This window comes from Octodon degus, unplaced genomic scaffold, assembly GCF_000260255.1.
Source record: "Octodon degus isolate 3935 unplaced genomic scaffold, OctDeg1.0 scaffold00185, whole genome shotgun sequence".
Taxonomy (NCBI): domain Eukaryota; kingdom Metazoa; phylum Chordata; class Mammalia; order Rodentia; family Octodontidae; genus Octodon; species Octodon degus.
The window spans coordinates 3,606,532-3,630,254 of record NW_004524761.1 but is presented as its reverse complement, the minus strand read 5'-3'; the positions used below and the strand labels follow the sequence as shown (position 1 = coordinate 3,630,254).

The 23,723-nt window shown below is 48.1% G+C and overlaps 1 protein-coding gene across 2 annotated transcripts in view; it reads left to right on the top strand.

Annotated features, from left to right (window-relative positions):
- The first annotated feature begins 4,748 nt into the window (after positions 1 to 4,748).
- Kiaa0141 (KIAA0141 ortholog) overlaps positions 4,749 to 23,723 on the top strand; it is a 21,168-nt gene continuing 2,193 nt past the window's right edge. The window contains exons 1-12 of one of the 2 annotated variants that reach the window (XM_004643852.2): positions 4,749 to 5,476; positions 6,337 to 6,451; positions 6,547 to 6,664; positions 9,673 to 9,820; positions 12,365 to 12,523; positions 12,937 to 13,025; positions 13,115 to 13,211; positions 17,864 to 18,006; positions 18,844 to 19,002; positions 19,095 to 19,187; positions 22,078 to 22,237; positions 22,748 to 22,975. In XM_004643852.2, the coding sequence (XP_004643909.1) occupies positions 5,446 to 5,476; positions 6,337 to 6,451; positions 6,547 to 6,664; positions 9,673 to 9,820; positions 12,365 to 12,523; positions 12,937 to 13,025; positions 13,115 to 13,211; positions 17,864 to 18,006; positions 18,844 to 19,002; positions 19,095 to 19,187; positions 22,078 to 22,237; positions 22,748 to 22,974 (1,539 nt within the window). In that variant the 5' untranslated portion in view covers positions 4,749 to 5,445 and the 3' untranslated portion in view covers position 22,975. The remainder of the gene's footprint in view (positions 5,477 to 6,336; positions 6,452 to 6,546; positions 6,665 to 9,672; positions 9,821 to 12,364; positions 12,524 to 12,936; positions 13,026 to 13,114; positions 13,212 to 17,863; positions 18,007 to 18,843; positions 19,003 to 19,094; positions 19,188 to 22,077; positions 22,238 to 22,747; positions 22,976 to 23,723) is intronic. The other variant, XM_023704018.1, reaches the window with a different exon arrangement.

Below are 23,723 nucleotides of genomic sequence, written 5' to 3'. Positions count from 1 at the left end.
GGATTGAACCGCGGTCCCTGTGCTTTGCTAAGCTTGTTCTAAGTAGGTACTTTAGACCACTGAGCCATCTCACCAGCCCCTTATTTTTTTTTTTAAAGCAATTCTTTTTTTTTTCTTTTATTTATTTATTCATTTAGTGTGTGTGTGTGGTCAGCTCAGCCCACCAGGGAGCGGGGCTGGCTGGCATGTGGTGCTGGGGAATCGAACCGCGGTCCCTGTGCTTTGCTTAGATTAGCTTGTTCTAAGTAGGTGCTTTAGACCACTGAACCATCTCACCAGCCCCCAGCCCCTTATTTTTTATTTTTTAAATTTTATTGAGAAATAAATATGAATTTGACAGTTTCAAAGCTGATTAATAGGACAGTTTCAATAATCAATACGTTGTACATTGTTATCTTCTTAGTGGTTATCCATAGTACAAGAAGCAGACGGGATATCCTGTCCAAACACTACTAGTACACATCTTTCTTCTCATTGAATTAAGCGAAAGTAGCTGTATATCTATCCTAACTATTTTGTATGTATAAATACAAAATGATCTTTCCTTTACATCCTTTTTTTTTTTTGTTTAGTCCCGTCAGAGGTGAATATTCTATTGGCATCTAAATACTATAGGTATTTGAATTCAGCTAAACAATCCAACACTGTCATATATCTTTTTATCTGAGGGGCTAAATCCATTGAGTGTGGCATGCTCTCTGCTCCCTGCCAGCAGGGTCTTTTTAAAAAACAAAAAAAATCACACTTCATGCTTAAGTATAAATTGTTTGGTCACATGACCAAGCTCATGTCCAGATCCTTATCAGGTAGCAGGTTTTCCACATGTTCTTCTAAAAATGAAAGAAACAAAACAAAACATTTATATGAAGGGGTTTCTGGGGGTTTCTTTCAATTTTTCATTTTTACTAGTACATGTTTCCGCCACATAATGATCACATTCATTTTGGGGAGTTAGGACATGCCCATAATGCAACTTAATTCTCTTTACAACCTTTCCTTTCCCTTACTTTCAACCTTCCTCCATCTCTTTGTATTCTTTTATAATAAAAACACTCATAATAAAAAACACAAAGAACTACTATCAGTGCTCCAGGGATGACCCAGGTTTCTCAGTGACAAAGGTGAGATCACTGGCCCAAAAGGGACAGGGTGAAAATGTGGATTTAGCCCTCTCTCCCCCATCTCCCACTCAGCAGCCTTTCTTGGATTCTCTGACCTGCTCGGTCACTCTCCTCCTAAACCTTTCCTAGGTGTGCCCCGCCCCACCTACATATCTCCAAATCAAAGGCCGGTTTCTGTCCCATCTATACTTACTCCAGCCCCCATGATCTTGATTTGCGCTCTCTTTGCTAAAGTGTGCTTTCTGCACGTCTGTGGGACTCTGTAGCAACTGTGTCCCCTGACTGAAGGTGCTTTTCCTCTTCATCCTCTAGTTCCTAATCCTCATCATTCAGGTTGCTCAGTTTTAGACACTGCTGCTTTCAAAAAGCCTTCCATGCTTGCTGATCTCTGGAGAACCACTTTCCCAGAATTCACCCCCCACACTGATTTAGGGCTGGCCTTTGTGAACTGCTTTAACGAAAGGGTATAAGATTGATGGTGCCCTGTGGGTGCCAGGCTTAAGCCCTAAGAATCCTGGGCAGCTTCTGCTTTTGTGCTTTGGAAGCTCTGAGCTATCATGCATAAAGTTCAGCTACCCAGCTGGAGGAGCCATGGGAGGAGAGGCCCTGAGATTACAGGGAGAAGAAAGAAGACCCCGCGTCTACAGGGCTCTACTTGTTCCCACAATTCCTGCTCTGGCTGGGGCCTGACTGCCACCTCATAAGAGGCCCTAAGTGAGGCCAGCAGATTTGCCCAGCTGAGCCCAGTTAATTCACAGATCTGTGAAAGATAAGATGATTGTTTTAAGCTACTCAGTGTTGAAGTGGTTGTTATGCTGCGATCTATAACTAAAACACCATCGCTTCTCGGCCTTTTGGCTAAGATCAAGTATATAACTAAAACACCATTCTGGATTTTAATTGCCTGTAGACTGTTTTCCCTCCTATACTGTCCTTTTCCTTTCTCTCTCTCTCTCTCTCTCTCTCTCTCTCTCTCTCTCTCTCTGTACTGGGGATCAAACCCAGGGTCTTGCACACACAAGGCAAGTGCTCTACCACTGAGCTACATCCCCAACCTCATCCCTTTGATTTTCTGAGGCAGGGTCTCACTATGTAGTTTGGACTGGCCTTGAATTCATGGTAGTTCTCCTGCCTCAGCCTCCCCAGTGCTGGGATTATAGGTGTGTGTCTATAATCTGTGAGTTCAGGGACCACATCCATTTTTTTAAAATTGTGATATACTCAGAACATCCTCAAACACTGAAGTAAAGCTTTTTTTTTAATTTTTAATTTTATTTATTTATGTGTGTGTGTGTGTGTGGCCAGCTCAGCCCACCAGGGGGCGGGGCTGGCTGGCATATGGTGCTGGGGGATTGAACCTCAGTCCCTGTGCTTTGCTAAGCTTGTTCTAAGTAGGTGCTGTTTTTTTTTTTTTTAATTTTTATTTATTTATTTATTTGTGTGTGTATCTGTGTGGCCAGCTCAGCCCACCAGGGGGCGGGGCTGGCTGGCATGTGGTGCTGGGGGATTGAACTGCGGTCCCTGTGCTTCGCTAAGCTTGTCCTAAGTAGGTGCTTTAGACCACTGAGCCATCTCACCAGCCCCTAAGTAGGTGCTTTAGACCACTGAGCCATCTCACCAGCCCTGAAGTAAAGCTTTGATTAATGCAAATTAAGAATGCCTATGAAGCAGGCATGATGGCACATGCCTGTAATCTCAGTACACAGGAGGCTGAGGCAGAAGCATTCCCGTGAGTTCAAGGCCAGCCTGGGCTCTGTAGTGTGTTCACGGCCAGCCTGAATTGCATAGTGAGACCCTGTCTCAAAATAAAATAAAATAAAAAACTAAGGGAACAGCTAATGTCTAGAATACTCTCAGTGACAGATACACAAGCATGTGTACACTTTTCAAAGGTGGTTAACTGGACACCTGGTCAATAGGCTCCTGGTGTAAGATAGCTTACATCTGTAGGGATTGAATCAACTTGGTTTTAGGCCATAATCTACCAACACAGAGCAAGAGAAAAGAATGTCTGGTGCTTGGGGTTGGCACTTTAGCCAAGTGTCAGGGAAACAAAGCTGTTATTCCTTATAGCATGGAGGGCAACACAGAACAGATGACCTGACATAACAGTGAGGGTTCCAGTGGCCCTTGCCTTTTCCCCCTCACTCAGCTGGTCTGTTAAGCCAGCTATGCACAAGGACAGTGCTTTACCCTCTGTTTCAAAAAAAATTTTTTTCTTAAGGGATACTAGGGATTGAACTAATTCAGCCCTTTTTATTTTTTATGTTGAGACAGAGTCCTGCTAATTTGCCCAAGTGGGACTGGAAGTTTCGCTCCTCCTGCCTTGGTCTCCCAAAGTTCTAGAATTATAGGCATGGGCTACAGCTCTTCAAAACCTTTTAACTTCAAACACAGAGGGTCCTCAATGATTGCATGGTTGCAGAAACAATACAGTTTTACTTGGTTGGTGAATCCTATGATGCTCTTGGCTGCAGGCATCATCAGCACAGGTGTTAGGTCAAGTCAACTTGTGTTATCCGAACATTATTCCACAGCCCTACAGATAAGTCAGGCCCCATGAGGGGCACAGGTTGGATAAGTGGTATCCCTGTCCTAAGAGAAAAAACTAGGGAGACTAAACTTATGCAAATGAGACAATTAAAGAATAGGGCAACATATAATTACTGCTAAACTGTATGGTAAGAAATTAAGTGCTACAGGAATTAGAAAAAGCAAGAGGGCAGGAAGGGTTCCAACAGTCGAGGTGTCTTCACTGCAGAGCTGGGGCTGGGTTCAACCCTGAAGTACTAAGTAAAGCACAGACAGGCCAAAATGGAGAAGGGCTTAGAAGTCCCATCAGGCACAGAGCCAAACCCAGCCTCTTTGTCATTTTATTTGGAGGCAGTTCCATAAGGAATGTGAAGAGAGCTGTTCCAAATACCCAAAAAGAGTATTTTTTACTAGTCTGCCAATATTCCAACTTCTGGGCTTAATTTTGTTTCTGTTCCTTGCAATACCTTTCTCCCTCCCCCACTCAGAAAACTTACTCCTAAAAACCCAGCTCAAATGTAATCCTTGAGTCTTTCCACAACCCATTGCTCCTGCTGCTCTAAGAACCTTATCTCTTACCTTTGCCCACTCCCCCAACTACTGTGATTGACAGCAATTACGTTTATTGGGCGTGTACTGTATCAAAACTAAGATAAACATTTTTAATCCATTATTTTATTTAAGCCTCACCACTGCGTGAAACCTCTGCAATTTTCCCTATTTTATAGATGAAGAAGCTTAGTGTGCTCAGGGAACCTGCACAAGATAACATACCTATAAAATTAGAGAGCTGGGATTCAAACTCAGATTTGTGAGACTCCAGAGTGCACTCATAATCCACTGGACCATGTATTCCTGAAAGCCACAAATGCTCTTTACTCGGCTCTCTTCAAATTCTAGGATGGTGACTGGCAGGGCTCAAAGCTTGTTTAACAAATTCATACAACCTTCACAGCACATCGCTGGCCCTAAAGTAGGTGACACTATTACTCCTTTACCCCGTTTTGGATACTTTCAGCCACCTAAAAGTCACCTATCTGGAGGAAGAGGAAGGGGAAGAAATCTGAACATCCTACATTCGAAGTAGAATGCTTTATTTCATATATTCAAACGGGGTGAAGGTGGAACTGTTCTTTCCGCAAAAGAACACACATGTAACACTGGCTGGGTCTGAAAGTGGGCGCTCTGATTAACAGGATGTGTGTGAGCTCTCTGTTATTTCCAAAGGAGCACCTTAGGAGTCTCGACCTGTAGGTTTTCCCACTTGCCCCCAACACCGCAGACACACACAGCCCGCGAGAGACCCGGTCGGCCTGAGGTCACAGGGGAGCCCGAGCTAGAACCCAGGAGCGCAGCCCCTGCCCTGCGCAGTTCTCGTCGTCCACGATGCGGGAAGCTCCGCTACCGGCTTCCTCCGCTCGCAGAGTCCCGGCCCCCGGCAGCTCCCCGCGTCCGCACATCGTCCGAGCCTGCTGCCTGAGGCCGGCACTGCGCAGTCCAGCTTCGCCACCCGCGGGCGCCCTTCCAGGGCACTCGCGCCCCTGGCGGAGCGGCCTGGGCCAGTCACCCAGCCCAGGAGCCCTGCCCTTGCGGGTTTGCCTCCCAGGGAGCCCCGCGGCGCTCCCATGCCCACTTCCTGTCGGGGCGCGCGTCCTTCCGGTAGGCTTCGTCCCCATTGGCCGGCCGAGGGCTTGCGTGGGGCGGCCGCGCAGCACCGGGCTGTGGAAGCTCAGGCCGCTGGCCCGCGCTCCGGCTTGTCTTCCTCGCCCGGGCTCTTCATGGTGCTGGCAGCATGTGGCGCCTGTCGGGACTCCTGGGCCGAGGTAGGGGGCACCTAGAACGAGAGCGTCGGAAGGCCCTCGAGCACCTGAGCCGGGCAGTGGGGGGTGGGGCGGTGGCAGGGCGCGTAGAACGGCGGGAGTGACAGGGACGGGGCTAGAGCAGGGTGGGCGGGACCTGGGCGGGGCTACCATGCCCGAAGTCAGGGGCCGCTGGAACTGAACACGCGTGGGGAGAAGCTCAGCTCTAGAGAAGTGGGCGCATCTCCAGGGAGGGGGAGGATCCGCGGAGGGAGCCAGTGGAGTGGGCGAAGCCAGCGAATAGAGAGGAATTTAGAGACTGTTGCTCTGAATTTGGGGCCATAGTGTGTGTATGTGTGGTCATAGAGCAAAGGTTGCCACCGATTGTAGGACATCCGAACCACATAGGGGAGATTCTTCAAAATGTAAGCGCTTCACTCAGATACTGCTGCATCGGTTCTGCAATAGTCCCTTAGGATCTATTAGGCTAAAGATCGCCATGTGTATTCTCTTTCAAAACCACTGCACCTGTAATCCTACCACTAGGGATGCTGAGGCAGGAGGATTGTCATGAGTTTGAGGCCAGCCTGGGCTGCATAATAAGTTCAAAACCAGCCTGACCTAGATTGCAAGACCCAGTCTCAAGCCCCTCACTCAAAAAAAAGAAAATCTACTGCAGAGATTGCAGAAGTTGCTGAGTGGTAGAGCATTTGGCACATGCACAAAGGGTTCCATTTTCCAGCACCCCAAACACAAAAACATTGCAGAGACAGATGCCAGTGATTTCTGTGTTGCTAGGGTAAAGTACCATCTCAGGTTAGAAGTAAGATTGTTGAGCCACATTTGTCCTGATCCTGTTAAAGTGATCTTTGTTTTCTATACAGCCCTTCCCCGTCTGCTGGGTCCTCATTTCCAGGGGGTGACTCCCAAGCCCGCCAGCCCAGATGGGTCTCAGGTGACCTTCTCCTCCTTGCTGGTCTGTGTTCCCAAAGTTCACAGGTAAGACATTGCCATTTCATCACCCATCTTCTCTCCTGAACTTTCTTTGCCCACATTTTGGACGAAACTAGCCAGCCTCTAATTGCATTATCTAGGTCAGGCTCTCATGGGCCAAGTACAAGCAGGGATCCAAAGTCCCACGGAGGGAAGGATGCTTTCCAGTGGATGTCTGCTCGCATCTCCCCGCACACCTTGTGGGATGCTGTCTCATGGGTAAGGCTTCCCCAGCCCTGACCTTTGCCTTCAGCATGGGTGAGAATGGTCCTGTGTAGAGAAATACCCTAGTCTAAAAACCAGAGCAACATTAGCTTTGTCTTCACACAATGAGGAACCCCTGGCACCGGAGCATATTTATGGAGATACTGTCACTCCTCACCCCAGCTGTATATTTATTCTTTGTTTCATTCAATAAACATTTATTCACACCTTTTCCAAGTCAGGTGTTTTTGCTAGACCCTGAGGGGAGTGGCAGAGAACAAAGTAGTTATAAGCCTTACCTTCATGGAGCTTACAGTAAATAATAAGAAATAGCTAATAAGTAGCATTAATTATTAATATAAATTGTTACACATGCATTGTCCTAATAATGTCTTACAACTGGTTTTTTTTTTAATGTATTTAGTACACAGGGCCTACAGAGTCTCACTACACAGATCGGACTCATGGTGATCCTCCTATTTTCAGCCTCCCAAGCATTGGGATTACAGGCATGTGCCACCATGCCCAGTCTGTGTAACCTTCATTTTGAACATGAGCAACTCAGGCTAGGAAATATTAGGTAACATGTCTAAAGGTTATATCTATTCAGTGAGAAGCCAGATTTAACTCTGGAGTGCAGGCTGTATCCCGTGGCCACACTGCCTTGTGTGACTCTTGCAAGCACTTAGAGTACGTAGCCTAGCCCATGCTAATTAGTTGGTCCATATTAACTGTTAGTTACTCAGTAAATATTTGTTGAATCTGACATACAAAGTTACCCTCCTAGTAGTGAACACTAGGTCTCATAGGACAGAGTTTATACCTTTAGGGCAAAGGTCTAGACTGACTATATTGTGAATGAAGTTGACACATGCATTGTTGTCATGTCCGTCACGTCCCATCCCTGCTACTTTCATGCTGTGTACTTTAGGCAGATGACTTCAACTCTCTGAGCCTTACTTTGGGAAGGAGGGTAATAGGAATTTGAACCCCTGGTCTTCACATTGAGCTGCATCCCCAGTCCTTTTAATTTTTTTTTTTTTTTAATTGTGAGACAAGGTCTCACTGAGTTGCTAGGGTGCCCAGACTGGGCTCCACTTTTGATCCTCTTGCCTAAATCTGCTAGAGTGCTAGAATTATGTGGATCCCTTGCTAAGCCTCACTTTTGTGTTTTGAAGTCTTGCTTTGTAGTTCAGGCTGGTCTTGAACTCACTATGCAATCCAGGCTGGCCTCAAACTCCTGGCTATCCTCCTGTCTCAGCCTCCTGAGTGCTGGGATTGCAGGCATGTGCCACCACACCCAACTGAGCCTCACTTTCTTTAATCTGCAAGTTGGTGTCATCAGCAGAGTTGAGTTGGAGGTTCTCCATGACAGGGACACTGTTTTCTGGGTTTCTTTATAAAACCAGCATATAAAGAACCCTGTTGAGTTTCTGCCACAGCAACCATCAAAGAATAGTAGCCATGGCCCTCCACTATCCCATGGCCGTGGGCCTCAGCAAGAGCTGCAAGGTGACTAAGAGTGTGAGCAAACTGAGGCACAGCCACTGTCGCGGATGCCTCACCTAACACCAAGTTCATATGGGACATGATCCGGGAGATGTGCACCATGGAGCTGTTCAAGGTCTCCAAGGAGAAACATCCCCTCAAGTTAATCAAGAAAAAGATGGGAAGGGCTGGGGAAATGGCTCAGTAGAATAAGCACTTCCCTGGCAAGCGCAAGGGCCTGAGTTCAATCCCCAGTTCCCCAAAAAAAAAAAAGAAAGAAAGAAAAAGATGGGGACGCATATCCGGCCAAGAGGAAGCTCAAGGAGCTGAGCAGCATGATGGCTGCCATGAGGCAGGCAGCTGCCAAGAGGAACTGAGCCCCTCTGGAATAAAGCTTTGCAGAAAGTTAAAAAAGAAAGGAAAAAAAAAATCTATTTTTTTTTGGCAGAACCAGGGATTGAACTCAGACCCTTGCGCTTGCCAGGGAAACACTTACTCTTCTGAGCATCTCAGCCCCTAAAAAAACTCTGTTGAGGGAAACATTTTCCATTTTGCCAAAGATCTGAGCCCTGGGGCAGAGTCCTACACTGGTTTCTTTGGGGAACTGGACCTGTGTTCCAGAGGTCCTGGTGCTACTTTGGGCTCTGTAGCTGTCCCCACTGCCTATATGCAAAGGACTGTACACAGGCTGTCCCCAGAGCCAGGGACACTTGTCCTTTCACAGTGCTGGTGCCTTCTCTTGTTCTGGCCTTGGCTCATACCAAGGGGCTTTCCCTCATCACTCGTCGTGTCCAGTCTCCCACTCACACTCCGTGTAACCTGCTGATTTGTTTCTTCTTTATATCAAGCGTAATTATTACAGCATTTATTTACTTTTCTCCGTACTTGGGTTTTGTCTTTCTCAACACAAGACACAAATTTCATGCATACAGAGAGCGTAACTGTCTTATTTGCCATTGTAAACAGTGCCTGGTGGAGGAAATAAGCATGTAGCTGTGCCTTCTCGAGCACAGCATGGGAGACGGGAAATCTGGGAGTCACTGGAATAGCAGTTGGCTCAGGTTTTCTGCATTCCGGTCAGAAGAAAGACCCCTGCAGCAAGCCCACACGTGTGGTGGGCGGCTCGGTTGCAGGAAAGGGAGGCTTGCACCAGGTTGCAGAATGTACCTGATAAGGACTTGTGCTGCATTTGTGCTGGACTGCATCTTACTGCATCATCTCTTTGCCACCTCCATTTTGTGTATTCTGTCGCCTGTGCTGGGTTTGTGCAGCTTCTGTTTACTGGGCTCCTTCTCTAACTTTGTACCATGCTAGGCCCCTGAATATGTTGGTCAGCAAAATGTGTGTCTCCTAGAGGCAGGAGCGACAGACCTACAATGAACAATCACAGTGAGGAGTACGAAGTAGCGGAGGAGAGATTTGGGTGCTGTGAGCTGTGTGGGGAGCTGCCCCACCCAGATCAGGAAAGGCTGAGTCTGAAGCACTTGGAGAGTGGGGGAGGGGACCTGGTCCCTGATGTGCTGCTCTTTTTCCAGGGCACTCTGGCCGTGCTGGCCCTGCAGGTGGCACGACAGGTCCACTTCCAGGCGTTCCTGTCCACAGGGCCTCGGCAGGCAGAACGCTGCTCTTGGCGCAGTCCCCTGGATCGTTTCCTCTCGTCTCCCTGGTGGCACCTGCACTCCTGTGAGTTCTTGATCCTGGGGCAGAGGGCTGGCTGGGTATCACCCAGGGTCAGGAAGTATCTCAGACACACCTCAGGAAAAGAGCCATCTGCAGGTCCTTGCCTTTCCTCTCTGAAGTCAGAGGAAGGGAAATGTGGTGAGGCTCTACCCACCCAGGGTGTGAACCCCATCGTGTTCCTGTGTCCTGTCACCGCCTGTGGAGGGAGCTCCACAGGTCGGTCACCAGCTAGCATGGGTCTTTGTGTTAGTAATAATGGAAATTAAAATTGAGCAATGGTGTGACTTCACAGGTAGAAACTTTACTTGAAAAGAGAGAAAATAGGGAAGGGACTCCAGCTCTAGTACTGGCTGGCAGGGACGAGCTCTCATGAAAAGGAGTAGGCCTTCTGAGATTAGCTGAGGTCCTGTGGGTGCCACTCTAGGGTCCTGTTGATCATTATCGCAGGCCGGTTTCATAACTTTGGAGAAACCCTCATGGCTTGAGGGCTGTTCTGAAATCATTGCTTCTGTCGGAGTACTTTTCCTGAGACCCAGGTGACTGTCAGTTGAGGACAGTGACTGGAGCCTTTCAGGAGTTGGTCCACAGGGGAAGGGTTGGACAGTGGGAATCAGAAAGGCTGCTGTCAGATGTCCCTGTGAGTCCTGCAAATTACTTATTGCTGTTCTCTGGGTGTCTTCCATCCTGAAGGGATGTGACCTAGGTTAGGGAAGTTTAGGGCTAATAAAATTTGTTAGGTTGACTTTAAAAGTGAGTGATATGTATTCAAAGGTAGTAAGTGCCGGCAAGATAGCTCAGCAGACTAAAGTGTCTGCTTTGGCAAGTGCAAGGACCAGTGTTCAATCCCCGGTCCCACGTGCTGTGCTGGCCCCACCCCTGGGGTGCACTGAGCCAGTGATTGAATCTGGGCATGGTGGTGTGCACCTGTAATCCCAGCACTGGGGGGGCTGAAAACAGGAGGATCACTATGAGTCTGGGCTGCATAGTGAGATCCTGTACCAAATACATAAATGGGAAAAAAAAATAAAAAATAAAAAACCAAACCCACAAAGCTTAAGGTAGTAAGGGATGCAAAACTGAACGTTAATCTTGATTTTGCACTTAGCTACCCACGTGAAAAGGCCTGGCTTTTAGCAAAAACTGCTTGTAATTCCTTGACTGCCTCAGAAGAAGACATCAGTTGTGCTTTTAATCAGGAATAAGGGCCCAAGAGTTTGTCCTTTGTCCCTATTGTGCTGACTACATCAAGTCCAGGCCACTTTAGATCATAGGTATAGCTTCCTGCTCAGCTCTTAACCAGTTAGGCCATTTTCTGGTCATTCAAACATTCATCAATAAATGAGTGTGTGTTTTATGTGTTATGTGCCATGCAACGGAAGCCATATGGACTAGCTCTGGAGTCAGATTGAATTGTAAAGGTTAAAGCCCCAGAAATACATGCTAGTATTTTTCTTTTCTTTTTGAGACAGGGTTTTGCTGTGTAGTTCAGGCTAGCCTTGAACTCACTGTGTAGCCTAGGCTGGCCGTGAACTGGCAGCAGCCCTCTTGCCTCAGCCTCCCAAGTACTGGGATGACAGGCATGTACCACCATGCCTGGCCTACATGCTAGTGATATTTTTAGTACCAGAAGTCTAACTCAGGTGAGACTTGTGCTTGCCAGCAGGTGCTGTGCCACTGAGCTGTACATCCCACCTTATGTGCTACTGTTATATTCCTAAACAACTTCCCTCTGCCTCAGTTTCTTCATCTGTAAAATGGGCTAATAAAACCATAGGGCCAGCCAAATAGCTCAGTGGATTAAAGCGCTTGCAAGCAGGCATAAGGGCCAGGGGTTCAATCCTCAGGCCTGCTGTGCTGGCCCCACCCCTGGGGCTCACTCAACAGCAGTTGAGACTGGGTGTGGTGGTATGCACCTATAATCCCAGTTCTTGGGAGGCTGTAAACCGGAGTCCAATGTAGTAGTAAGATTCTGAACATCCCGTAGACCCTTCCCTAAAATACAGGAAAAAAAAAGCTATAGAGGTTTCCTGGGGAGGCTAAATGTCAGGGCCTTAGAGCAGTGCCCAGTGCATACTAAATGCTTGGTGATTACTTGTCTTAGGGGTTATTTTTCTATTTTCTTTTTTGGTACCAGAAATCAAACTCAGGTCCTCACCCTTGCCAGGCAGGCACTGCGCTACTGAACTATATCCCCAGCACTAAGTGTTAGGTCTTGTCCTTATCAGTATGATCATAATCTTAAAGGTATTGCCATTAAGTAAAGCACTCGCAGCTGAAGCTACAACAGTGAGTAAGGTGGATGCTGCCCTATGACAGAAGAATTCAAGCAAAAACAGTGATTTATGCCTAGGGTGGGAGATCAGCATAAATCTGGGCCTAGAGAGGAAGTGGAGGAGGAAGAGGAGGAGGAGGAGGAGGAGGAGGAGGAGGAGGGAGGACTCCCAGAGCTTCTTGGGAGTTCTTCCTCTGATCTCTAGACCCTTGGGGACCAGTGGCTCAGACTGGACCGGCTCCCTTCTGACCCGACTCCTGCTTCTGTCTCTCTAGCCCTGCGAAGGCACGTCCTCCCTGGCCCTGCTGGCCCAACCCCCAGGCACCTCGGCCTCAGGGAACCCAAGCTGGGCCCAGAGAAGCCCTCAGCTCAGCCTGGAAGCTTCTCTCGCAGCTCCTTGAGAATAGCTGGTCCTCAGCAGCCCCTTGAAGAAGGTATGACCTCACCCCAGTTTGCAGAAGGAGGGTTGGGGGTGAAGGATAGAGTTGGGGCATTGGGCAGGTGGACATTGTTGCTGTACGTTCTCAGACCAGGAATTATGAGGATCCCTGCTTTCTTTGGTGATCCTGGGGCCTGCCCCTTAGCTCAGTTGTATAAGTGGCTACTTCAACAAAGCAATCAGCCTCAGGTTGCTGTGGTTCAAAACCCACAACTCCAGCCAGCCAAACATGCCCTGAAGGCATTTTGAGTGGGGTGAGGGGGGGGGAGATCCTTCTTTGGTGATCCAGACTTAGTCTGGATTCCCAAAATGTCACTGGATGGAGAGGCTGGGCAACCTGGGAGAAGAGGGAAAACAAAGTCATACACTTGTCCCTTGTCCCAGATGGTGAAGGCTTGTACTTTGCAGGTCTCAGTGAGTTCAGCTTTCTAGATGCCAGCAGTAGCTTTGAGTCGGAGCCAACGCCAGCCAAGCTACAGCACCCTGATGAAAAGAAGGTATTAGCCGGATTTTACCTCCGTATCATTCCCAGGTTGGGTAGCAGTCCCAGCCACCATCCCTTCATGTGTCTGTATTTCTTCCCCAGGAACAAGATAAATCAAAAGCTCTTTCCCTCGAAGAGGCTGTGACTTCCATTCAGCAGCTTTTCCAGCTCAGTGTTTCCATTGCTTTCAACTTCCTGGGTAATTGGGGGACCAGGCAGGGTGATGCGACAGGAGAGGGGTGGGCTAGGTAGAATACTGTCAGCATAGGGAGTAATTTAAATAAGGTTTTTTTTTTTCTTCCAGGCAGGTGGAGCAAATATCTGGCATGTAGTTCAGTGGTATCAGGGACCCACTGTTTTTTGTTGTTTTTTGTTTTCTTTTGAGACGGGGCTCTGGTCTGTACTTCATGCTGGCCTTGAATTCACTGCCCGGTAGCCCAGGCTGGCCTCCGACTCATGGCCGTCCTCCTGCCTCAGCCTCCCAGCTGCTGGGATTATAGGTGTGTGCCACCACGCCCAGCTGGGATGCACTTTTTTTTTTTAATTTAATTTTGTTTTGAAGAGTAAAAACAAATAGCAGAAACAGGGTAGCATACAACAATACTTCTGTTACAGATTTTGAAAAGAATAGCAAATTAGCAATGGTTGTTATATTACCTATTTTTAACGTCAGATTTGTTGCTCAGATTAACAGATACAGCTATGCGAGATGGGACAAATAATTGAATATTAATGCTTGCTTTTAATAAACATTAATTTTTTGTTGTCTTTTTTATTTTTTTAATATTTATTTTAAAAGGAGTATAATAATTGATGAAACAGTAGACATGGTACACATTTAGAAGATCAAGATGAGGTATTCAACCATAGTTTTTGTATTACACATTGCTGTCCTTGATGTAGTTGCTCAGACTGCAGATATCAGCATACAGAGTTAATCAGAATGAACATCTAAACATTAACTGCTTTTTTCAAAAAGCTGTTGGAAATTATTAGTACAGTCATCTCAGCCTTGCTGTGTATATACTTGTATGATTTTTCCCTCTTTTTTTCCTATCTTTTCTGCTTTCCCACATCTTCCTTGTTTATTACTTAGTTTCAGTTTCTTTCTGTTTTACTATATTTATTATACCTTTCAGGTTTTATTTATTCTTTCAGGTTCTTACACTAGGGAGACAATATATTTACACATGAGGGTCTGATTTATTTCACTTACAAGTATAGCCTCTAGTGGCATTCACTGACTGGGGCCCGCTCTTACTCATGTGAGTACTGCCATTCTAAAACTGCCCTTCTATGCCCAGAAGCTGCAAGCCTGAGCCAGGGAGATCACAGGTTTGAGCCCAGCTTGGGCAATTTAGCAACTTAATGAGACCCAGCCTCAACTTAAAAAAAAAAAAAAAATTAAAAGGAACTGAAGCTATAGCTCTTTGTAAAGGCCCCGGCTAAATACCTGGAGCTGCACACACACACACGCACACACACATCACAATGACAAAACATGGCTTTCATGTTGAGGTTTGGTTTGCTCTTTCAGCTCCTGTTCTCACTGCCATATTCCAGCCAGCTGGCTAAAGCCTCCCCTCCTTTAAGGACCCCTCCCCTGTAAGGACCCAGAACTCAGACTTCCAGCAAGTCATAGAAGCCAGAGTGTGGGCTTATGGCCACCTCATTCTTGGAGAGGCTGAGAAGTGTAGACTGCATAGCCGTGTACTTACCTAAAAATTATTTTTCTTTAATTTATTTTTGTCTTTTTGAGACAGGGTCTTGCTATGCAGTTCCATCAGGCCTTGAGCTCACTTTGTAGCCCAGACTGATCTCAAACTTGCAATGATCCTCCTGCCTCTGCCCCCTAAGTGCTGGGGTTGTAGGTGTGTGCCACCACACCCAGCTTGAAAATTGTTTTACTATAGAGGTAGGAGAAAATAAATCCTACAGCACGCTTACTGTTCTCTGCCATGCTTAGGAAAGACAGACTCCTGAGGTTTTGAGCAGGTACTAAAGTGCATGAACAGGAAGCTTTTGAGCCCCATCTGGAGTCTGCACGTACCCTCCCCAGTTTATCCTGGTTCTGCAGTGACTTCAGATACGAGTTTGGGTCTCTAAGTTCCTCTCTGACTTTATTTCCTTTTTTTCCCCCTCCCCATATCTGGGAATCTTGAACTCATGACCTCACCCTTGCTAGGCAGGTGCTTGTGGCGCTGCCTCCCCCGCCCTGTCCCTGAGGTCTCAGGGCTCTAGCTACACTTAGCGGTTTTTTGTTCCCTTAGTAAACATTCAATCCTGAAACCTTTGAATTGCAGCATGGGGTCTAATTGGAAGATGGGTGAGAAGCTAGGACTGATGAAAAGAGCAAATTTACAGAACATTTTTTTTTTTTTTTTTTTTGGCTAGGCCCTATTTCAGGTACTAGAGATACAGTGATTCCCAAGACTATGTCCTGAAGCAGGTGTGGTGGCACATGCCTGTAATCCCAGTACTCAGGAGGCCAAGTCAGGAGGATTGCCGTGAAGGAGAACAGCCTTGGCTACATAATGAGTTCAAGGACAGCCTGTGCTACCCAACAACACCCTGGGTCCAAAAAAAAGAGACATCTTTATTTTTAGGGTTTTCACATGTGAGTCAAAGGAGAGAAAAGCAGTAAATTGGCAAATAAATAGAAAACAAAATTTCAGATATAAATACTACAAAGAAAACAGTGCAAGGGGATCTGGCCAGATAGTTCAGCCGATTAAAGCACCTGCTTAGGCAGGTGGGATTTGATCCCTGACATGCTGTATGGGTTCCCACCCCCAGGGCACACTGAGATGGTGGTGTCTGAGACTGGGTGTGGTGGCACCCACCTGTAATCCCATTGCTTGGGAGGCTGAAAACAAGATGTTCACTTTGCAGTAGACCCTGTACTAAAATACATTTAAAAAAAGAATGCAAGGGAGTGCTGGGCATGGTGGTACACACCTGTAATTCCAGCACTTGGGAGGTAGAGCAGGAGGATTAGCTTGAGTTCAGGGCCAGCCTGGGATACCTAGTGAGAACCTGTCTCAAAAAACCACACACAAAACAGGAGTGTTTAGTAACTTTGCAATGAATAGCTTTGTAATCGGAAGTCTTTGCTAAGACTTTACAATTTAGCTAAAATTCTTAAGCTAAGAACTGATGACAAAAGCAAGCCCCTTTTGTTCCTGTCTGGGAAAGAGTTTTCCAACCAAGGGCAACAAGGAGTGAAAAGTTGCTGAGGCAGGATTGAATTTGTTTACTAAGGAAACGAAAGACTGCTAGAAAGACTGCTAAGAGTAGCTGGAGCCCTGAGACCTCAGGGAAAGGGCGGGGGAGGTAGCGCCACACACACACCTGCCTAGCAAGTGCAAGGTCATGAGTTTGATTCCCAGATACGGGGAGGGGAAAAAAGGAGATAAAGTCAGGAACTCAGAGACCAGAAGCAGGATAGAGGGTTTTAAGCCAGAGCAGTGAGAAGGTCAGTCACATGATCTGATTTACCTTTCCCAAGATTGCCCTGGATGTTGTGTAGACAAATGTAGATGGCAGGGGTTCCAGAGAGGAATAGGAGACCAGGTGGGAGCTGTTACTGACAGCTAAGCAAAACGTGCTGGTGCTTGTTGGAGGTTAGAGGAGGAGAGGACAGGAATAGAGTAATCTGGCTGGAGCCAGCGTGGGGGATAGGGACAGGGTGGGATCCTGTGACCTCTGAAGTCTTCTCCCAAGGACAGAGGCTCTGTGAACCCTGGACAGCAGGCTTTCAGGCAGTAGGGAGGTGACTTTAATTCTCTGCTGGCTGAATGGAACTTGGTTTCTCCTTCATTAGCTTTTTGTGTTCTTGATGGGCAGCCTCTTCTTAGAATTTCTTGCCCATTCCTTCATTCATATATTCATTTATTCAGCCAGCCTAAGCACTGGCAGAACACAAAGGCAGCCTAAGCTATAATCATATTTTGCATTTGTATAGCGTTTTCACCCTATGCAAAGTTATTTCTCCTACATTCTTTTTTTCTGCTCTCCCTCTAGGATTTTACAGTCTAATTGAGGAGACAGGATTTGTACTCTTGAGACAGTTTAGTTCATAGGAAAAGATTTGGTATATTAGGAAAATGCCACAAAAGTGACTAAAGCCTGACTGTGGTCTGGAGGCCTCAGAACAGAAGCAGGACGCCTGACAGAGATGTGGAGAGGCTGCAGGCAGGAACCAGGTTGAGCAAAGATCATTGGCCATGGTAGCTTCCTTTACTGTTTCCACGTTTGGGCAGGATAAAGAGCCCCTTCCTTTACTGCTCCCGGAGTCCTCAGATGACAAGGGTGACAGTATCACCTGTCAGGGAGGGTTTGTTGGTTATAAGCCACCTGAAATTCACTCCGGCTAACAAAGCCTTGAATGCAATTGGGATCCCTTGACCTTCCAAGCCTCCGAAAGGACAGGAATCAGTGAAGTTGCAGGGACCCAGGGGACAGCAACTGATAGACAGTATTGCTAGACTGCTGCTGTCAGAATAGACCTAGAAGAGCTATTTTTCCCTCCTTGTTCAACCTGATCAAGAGTCAGATTCCTGAGAGAGTCTTATTGGTTGGGAAAAGCACAGGCACACTGCTGGATAGCACCAGCAGTGCAGTGCAGTGGTTCCTGAGGGGCAGTGAGAGTGTCGGAACTAGGAGAGGGAGGGATGGCTCACAGGAGGGCAGAGCCGCTGACACCCAGGGCAGGCCGGGGAGCTATTTGGCAGATGAGAATAAATGCCAGCGTCTAGCCCAAGGGTCAAGAGATGTGGAGCTCGTTCATGCCTAGTGGAGGCTGTGGCACCTCCCTGGAGGAAGCTGTTGGTGTCCTGTGCTTTCTTACAGGGACAGAGAACATGAGGAACGGGGACCACACAGCAGGCTTTTCTTACTTCCAGAAAGCTGCTGACCGTGGCTACAGCAAAGCACAGTACAACATGGGCTTGTGTCATGAGCATGGCAGAGGCACCTACAGGGACCTCCACAAGGTACTGTCCCTTCTGCCCAGCTACCAAGAGGGAGCGCCAGAACTGAGCGGCAAGCAGTGGCCGGATCGCCTGGCTTCTCTGACCTGCTGGTAGCCTAGCTATGAGGACAAAATAAGAAAGTTCTTGCCTTCTAGGAATGTCGACTCAACTCAGGGAGAACACCCACCTTGCCTTTTTATTTGCAGCTGTACCCCCAACGTGGAGCAGCACCTTGATAAATGAATTCTTTAGAAGTAGAATAAGTACACAATGACATCATACACAAGAATGTGTTTCTTCAAATTGTATGTGAAGACAAAACAAAACAAGCCACAAGTGGTGGCATGGGTCTGTAATCTCAGCATTTGGGAGGCTGAGACAGGAGGATCGCTGTAAGTTCAGGCCAACCTGGGCTGCAAAGTGAGTTCAAGGCCAGCCTGAACTTCATAGTGAAACCCTGCCTCGAAAAGAAAAAATTCCAAACAAGTGAACAAAATAGGAGCAATTTAGTGTTCCTCTGCTACAGAACTGCTTGATTATATCTATGTAGACCTTCAGTGACATGGTGGATCTGTGTTTATTGGCAGGAGAAATCATCCATCGTGAACGACTCTCTGTCTCTGTATACGTAACATATCTATGGGAATAAATTTGCAAGCTGGTACACTAAAATTTTTATGTGGAATGATCTTTAGGAGATGGGGTTCCTTGGAATTTATATCTGTATGCTTAAATTTTGGCTTAATCTGTATTTCCTGACTAATCTATAATGACTACGTATTATTTTTTAAATTTTCAGTCAGAGAAAAAGTGCTTAGAGGGCTCGGAGCAGACTGGGTGTTTCTTCTTTCGCCCTAGGCCATCTTTTATTACCGGTTGGCTGCTAGCCAGGGCCACAGCCTCGCTCAGTACCGCTATGCCAGATGTCTACTGCAAGCCCCAGCCTCCTCGGGGGACCCTGAGCAACAGAGAGCACTGTCCATGCTAAAGCAGGCTGCAGACTCAGGCCTGAGAGAGGTGCGTACAACCGGCAGGGTCCACCCTGGGTTTTCTGGGCTGCGCGGAGCTGAGCATGATTGCGATGGCTTTTCCTTCCTCTTCGCCCACAGGCCCAGGCTTTCCTCGGGGTGCTCTTCACCAAGGAGCCACACCTGGATGAGCAGAGCGCTGTGAAATATTTGTGGCTTGCAGCCAGCAGCGGGGTATGAGACCTGTGGTACCAGGCTTGCTGCAGACTCAGGGTGGCCTGAGGAGGGAGTGGGAGCTGGCATGAACTTGTGTGCTTGGGCTGTGGTTTGCTAGGAGCCCTGGGCTGGCTTCAGATTTCAGCTCCTGCTGACATTCTGTGTGGCTCTTGGGCAGTGGCCTGTCAGGGCCTACAATCAGCTAGGGTCGGAGCATTTGCTTACAGATACTGTTAAATTCTACATAGCAGGGTTCCTTCTACTCTGTCAGTTGTTAAATGTTTACCAGTACACTATTGGATGGGCATTTCTTGTTTTAAATCTGTTTCCTTATCTTTAAAATCAACATAATGGGTGCTGTAGATCTAGCTCAGTAGCACAGCTCTTGCCCAGCATATATGAGGCTCTGATTCCACGCCTAGTACAACAAGGAAATCAAAAGAAACAAACTCAGTAAAATCAACGTAATGGCAAGGCTTGGCGGTACATTCCTGTAATCCCCAAGGCTGAGACAGGATTACCAAGTTAAGATCAGCCTGAGCAATTTAGCAAGACCCTATCTCAGAATAAAAAGTTGAGTTATAGCTCCGTTGTAGCTCCTGGGTTTGGTTGTTCATTCCCCAGTGTCACATGCACGCGCGCGCGCACACACACCCCAACAGCAACAGCAGCATAATACCTGTTTACTACTGCACAGGATTTTTGGAGGATTCTTTTTTTTTCCTCCCTTTGGCTGGCTCAGACTGCCTTAAGGGTGGGTCTGGTAGGGCATGTGGAGCAGGAGATGGAACCGCAGTCCCTTGCCCCTGACTGATTTTGTTAAGGTGCTTTAGACATCTGAGCTAATCCTCCAGCCCCCTACACAGGATTTTTGGAAGGACGAGGTCTGACTGAGGGAGCAAGCAGGAGTCTGTAAGCTGTACCAGCAGTGAGTGAGTGTCGCCGTGAGCAGTGCCCATCTGGGGAAGTCGGATGTACAGGGTGGGGCATGCTGAGCAATGGGAAAGGGGTGTCTGCTTGACTGAGATGCAGGCTGCCTGGCCCAGGGTTTGTTCTGCTGGCATTAAGGGAAACATGGTTCATTGGGTTTGGGAAGCATTGAGTTAAGCAGCTGTCTCTTTGGCTTTGGTTTTGTTGTTCAGGCTGGCCTTGAACTTGCAGCAGTCCTCCTGCCTCAGCCTCCTGAGTGGTAGGATTAGAGGCATACAGCTGCCTTGAATGCAGCAAATCTTAGAGCTTTATATAACTGAGCAACACTTGCGGTTTGCTGAATTCTTCAAGCGTATTAGACCAGTATCTGGTTTCATTTGTACCTTGAAGGGCCAGAAGTTCTGGATAGAGCAAGCACTGTGCCTGCACTGTAACTTCCTGCATGGAGACTGCTGCTGCTCTCTTTCTGGCTTTATTGAACCCTTGGGCATCACAATACTGCCTTGTCCATTCTGCTGCCCACAGTATCTGTGAAAGCTGTCAGAAGGGAACCAGTGTTGTCAACCAGTATCTGATAACCAAGTCTCTTCTTCGGTCAAGAGCCCCCCCAGAGCCTTCCTTAGGTGGGATGGGCCTGCAGTCCACGCTCTGGGCACAGCTGGGCGCTCCCTGGCCTGCCTGGGTCAGACCAGCATGCTGAGAAGTGATTTGCGGGAAAGGATGCCTGTCGTCTGTTAGGTGTTGGCACACAGGGTGCACACTCTCCCATCTCCAGGGAACCGTGTCCTCCAGGCTTGTACTGAGCAGTACTGTATTCCAGGGTCCCTGCCCTCCCCTGCGTCCTATGCTGGCTGCATCCCTGAGTACACTGCATTGATTACAGGGACTTCACCTGCTTGGCATAAAAGTGGTGGCAGAACTGAACTTTTTTTTTTTTTTTTTTTAATGTATTTGGCACAGGGTCTCACTACGCAGATTGGACTTGTAGTGAGCCTCCTGTCTTCAGCCTCTCCAGCGCTGGAATTACAAGCGTGTGCCGCCATACTGGGTCTCCATGGCTGGCTCAGCGCGCCTGGGGGTGGGGCATGTGGTGCAGGGGATCGAACCCCGATCCCTGCACTTGCCTCAGCAGGAGCTTAGTTTGCTGAGCTATCTCGCCAGAACTTTGACTGTGGAGGGTAGAAGAGAAGTAGGACTACAATTGGGAGTGCACAGTGTGGATTTTGGTTTTCTTTTTGTGTGTGTATGTGCTGCTGAGGATTGAACCCATGGCCCAAGATCTCTACCTCTGGGCCACATCCCCAGCCTCCTGGTTTCCTTCTTCAGTTGAGAGATTTTATATGATGAAAATATTTCAGTAGAGAGAGATTCACTAATGGAAATGATGACACTAGCACTGATTGTTAGTACTTTTTGTCTTGTAACACAAAAACCTAGTAAGTGCTGTTAGCAGCACTGTGTAGATGAGGAAGTGGAGGCACTGAGATGTGCAGTAATAGGTCTGAGGTTGGCCAGAGCCAAGGGTGGAGCCAGGCTGACTGATGTGAGCCTGGGCTCCCATCCCCACCCTACCCCTGAAGCAGTGCAGCCCCCGAGTTCAGGGCCAGGGGCCATCTGTAGGGAGAAGAAACGCACTCTTGTCACTTCTGCTTCTCAGCTCTTGTGCAGTAGGAAGCAGAGGGGCTGTGAGCGGTGGACCCTTCTCCAGCATGGCTTCCTGCTCTTTCAGGAGAGTGTAGTAACATACAGGGCTGAGTATTTCTGCAGCCTTTAGCTGGCCCCACAAGAGGAGCCACCACAGGGCTCTGGCTCAGTGGGACGAGCTCAGGAACTGGGCATCTCATGGTTGAGATCCCTTGGAATGCAGTGGGCCCAGGCTGAGCCTTCCCCCTGCTTGGATGAAGTCCCAGCATGCCTGACTCACCTTGCCCCTGGCTAGTTCAGTTCCTCATTCCTGTTTGTGTCTGTCCCTCTTTAGGACTCACAGAGCAGATACCACTTGGGAATTTGCTATGAGAAAGGCCTTGGTGTGCAGAGGAACCTAGGAGAGGCCGTAAGGTGTTATCAGCAGTCAGCGGCTCTGGGCAACAAGCCTGCCCAGGAGAGGCTGCAGACCCTCTTCTCCATGGAGGCAGCAGGTACAGATGCAAGTCCAAGCCACACAGTTCTGCTCCAGAGCTGGGTGCTCTGTAACACACGGCAAGGTGGAAGAAACCCCTGGTCTCCTTGTCATTTCTGCCCCCAGTGATGGTTACGAGCACAGATTTAGAGTCAGATCCCCCTACTGCTGTCACAGGCCTGGGACTGTATGTCCCTGAGCCTCGGTTCCATTATGTCTGAAAATAAGGGTTACGGTAGCACATAACACACAGCTTGCTGGGAGGATGAAGTGAGATGCAGGTTGTGGACTCCGTACGCCGGCCACGCAGTAGGCACTGAGCAAACGGTGGCTGCCCCAGTGACTTCTTAGGAGGCTCCGTGCCCTGGGCTCTGAGTGACCCTTCTGGGACTCTGAGGCCCACACACTCTTGAGTCTCTGGGGCTAGGTTCACAGTGCCAGGGGAGCCAAAGCTTTCAAGAACTTTTTGCTCCAAAATAGAAGCCTGGAATGCCACCTGAGTAAGCACTGTTTTTACCCCCTCTTGTAGCACTCAGGCCCAGCCACCTGGCCGTTACAGGACTGAAGTCTTTCTCCAGCCCCTCCCTCTGCAGCCTGAGCCCTCTGCTGGCTGGCGCTGCAGGCCTCCCTCATGCGTGGAGCACTGGGAACCTCAGCCGCCTGTGCAGGAGCCCGCATCTCGGAGCCAGCCTGGGAGCCTGCAGCAGTGCCATTCCCTCCTTGGAAAGAAGTCTCGTAAGACTGGGCTTTGGCTAAGGTGAGGTGAGACGGTCACTGGGGCCAGAGGGCAAGGCAGGTGGTTGGAGAACAGAAGGAGGCATCTGTGTCTCCCTCCAGTGGGAGCCGACGTCCCCACCCACTGCAGGTGCATGGCCCATCCAGCACTGTGACCATTTCCTCATTTGGGAGCCTCACAGGTTGGCCTTGTGCAGTCTCAGCTGTTTACCATCTGTGCACTGGAATGATTTATCGGGTGACCCCTGAAAACTTGCAGGAGGATGGAGACCCTGTCTGTCACCTTGGCCTTTGTCTTGGAGCAAATCACGTACTTTCACCATTCTTGTGCCTCGGTTTTTCACCCCCAGACCACATTGTCATTCCCAGTGTGCCTCTGGTAGTTCATGGGAAGGTTTTAGGTGGTCTGCAAGTTAATCCTTTTTTTTTTTTAGTAACTATATATTTAATGTATGATATGAAATACTTCTATTACACTGATCTATTGTAGGTATTTATAAAGCTAACTTATAAGAAATTGGGAATCAATTTACAGAAAAACAATGTCAGGCCAGTGCAGTGTCATACGCCTCTAAGCCAGACTTGTTTGGGAGGCTGAGGCAGGAGGATCACAAATTTGAGGCCAGCCTGGGCAATTTAATGAGACTGTGTCTCAAAAAATAATTTAAAAGGACAAGGAGGGGCTGGTGAGATGGCTCAGTGGTCTAAAGCACCTACTTAGAACAAGCTTAGCAAAGCACAGGGACCACGGTTCAATCCCCCAGCACCAC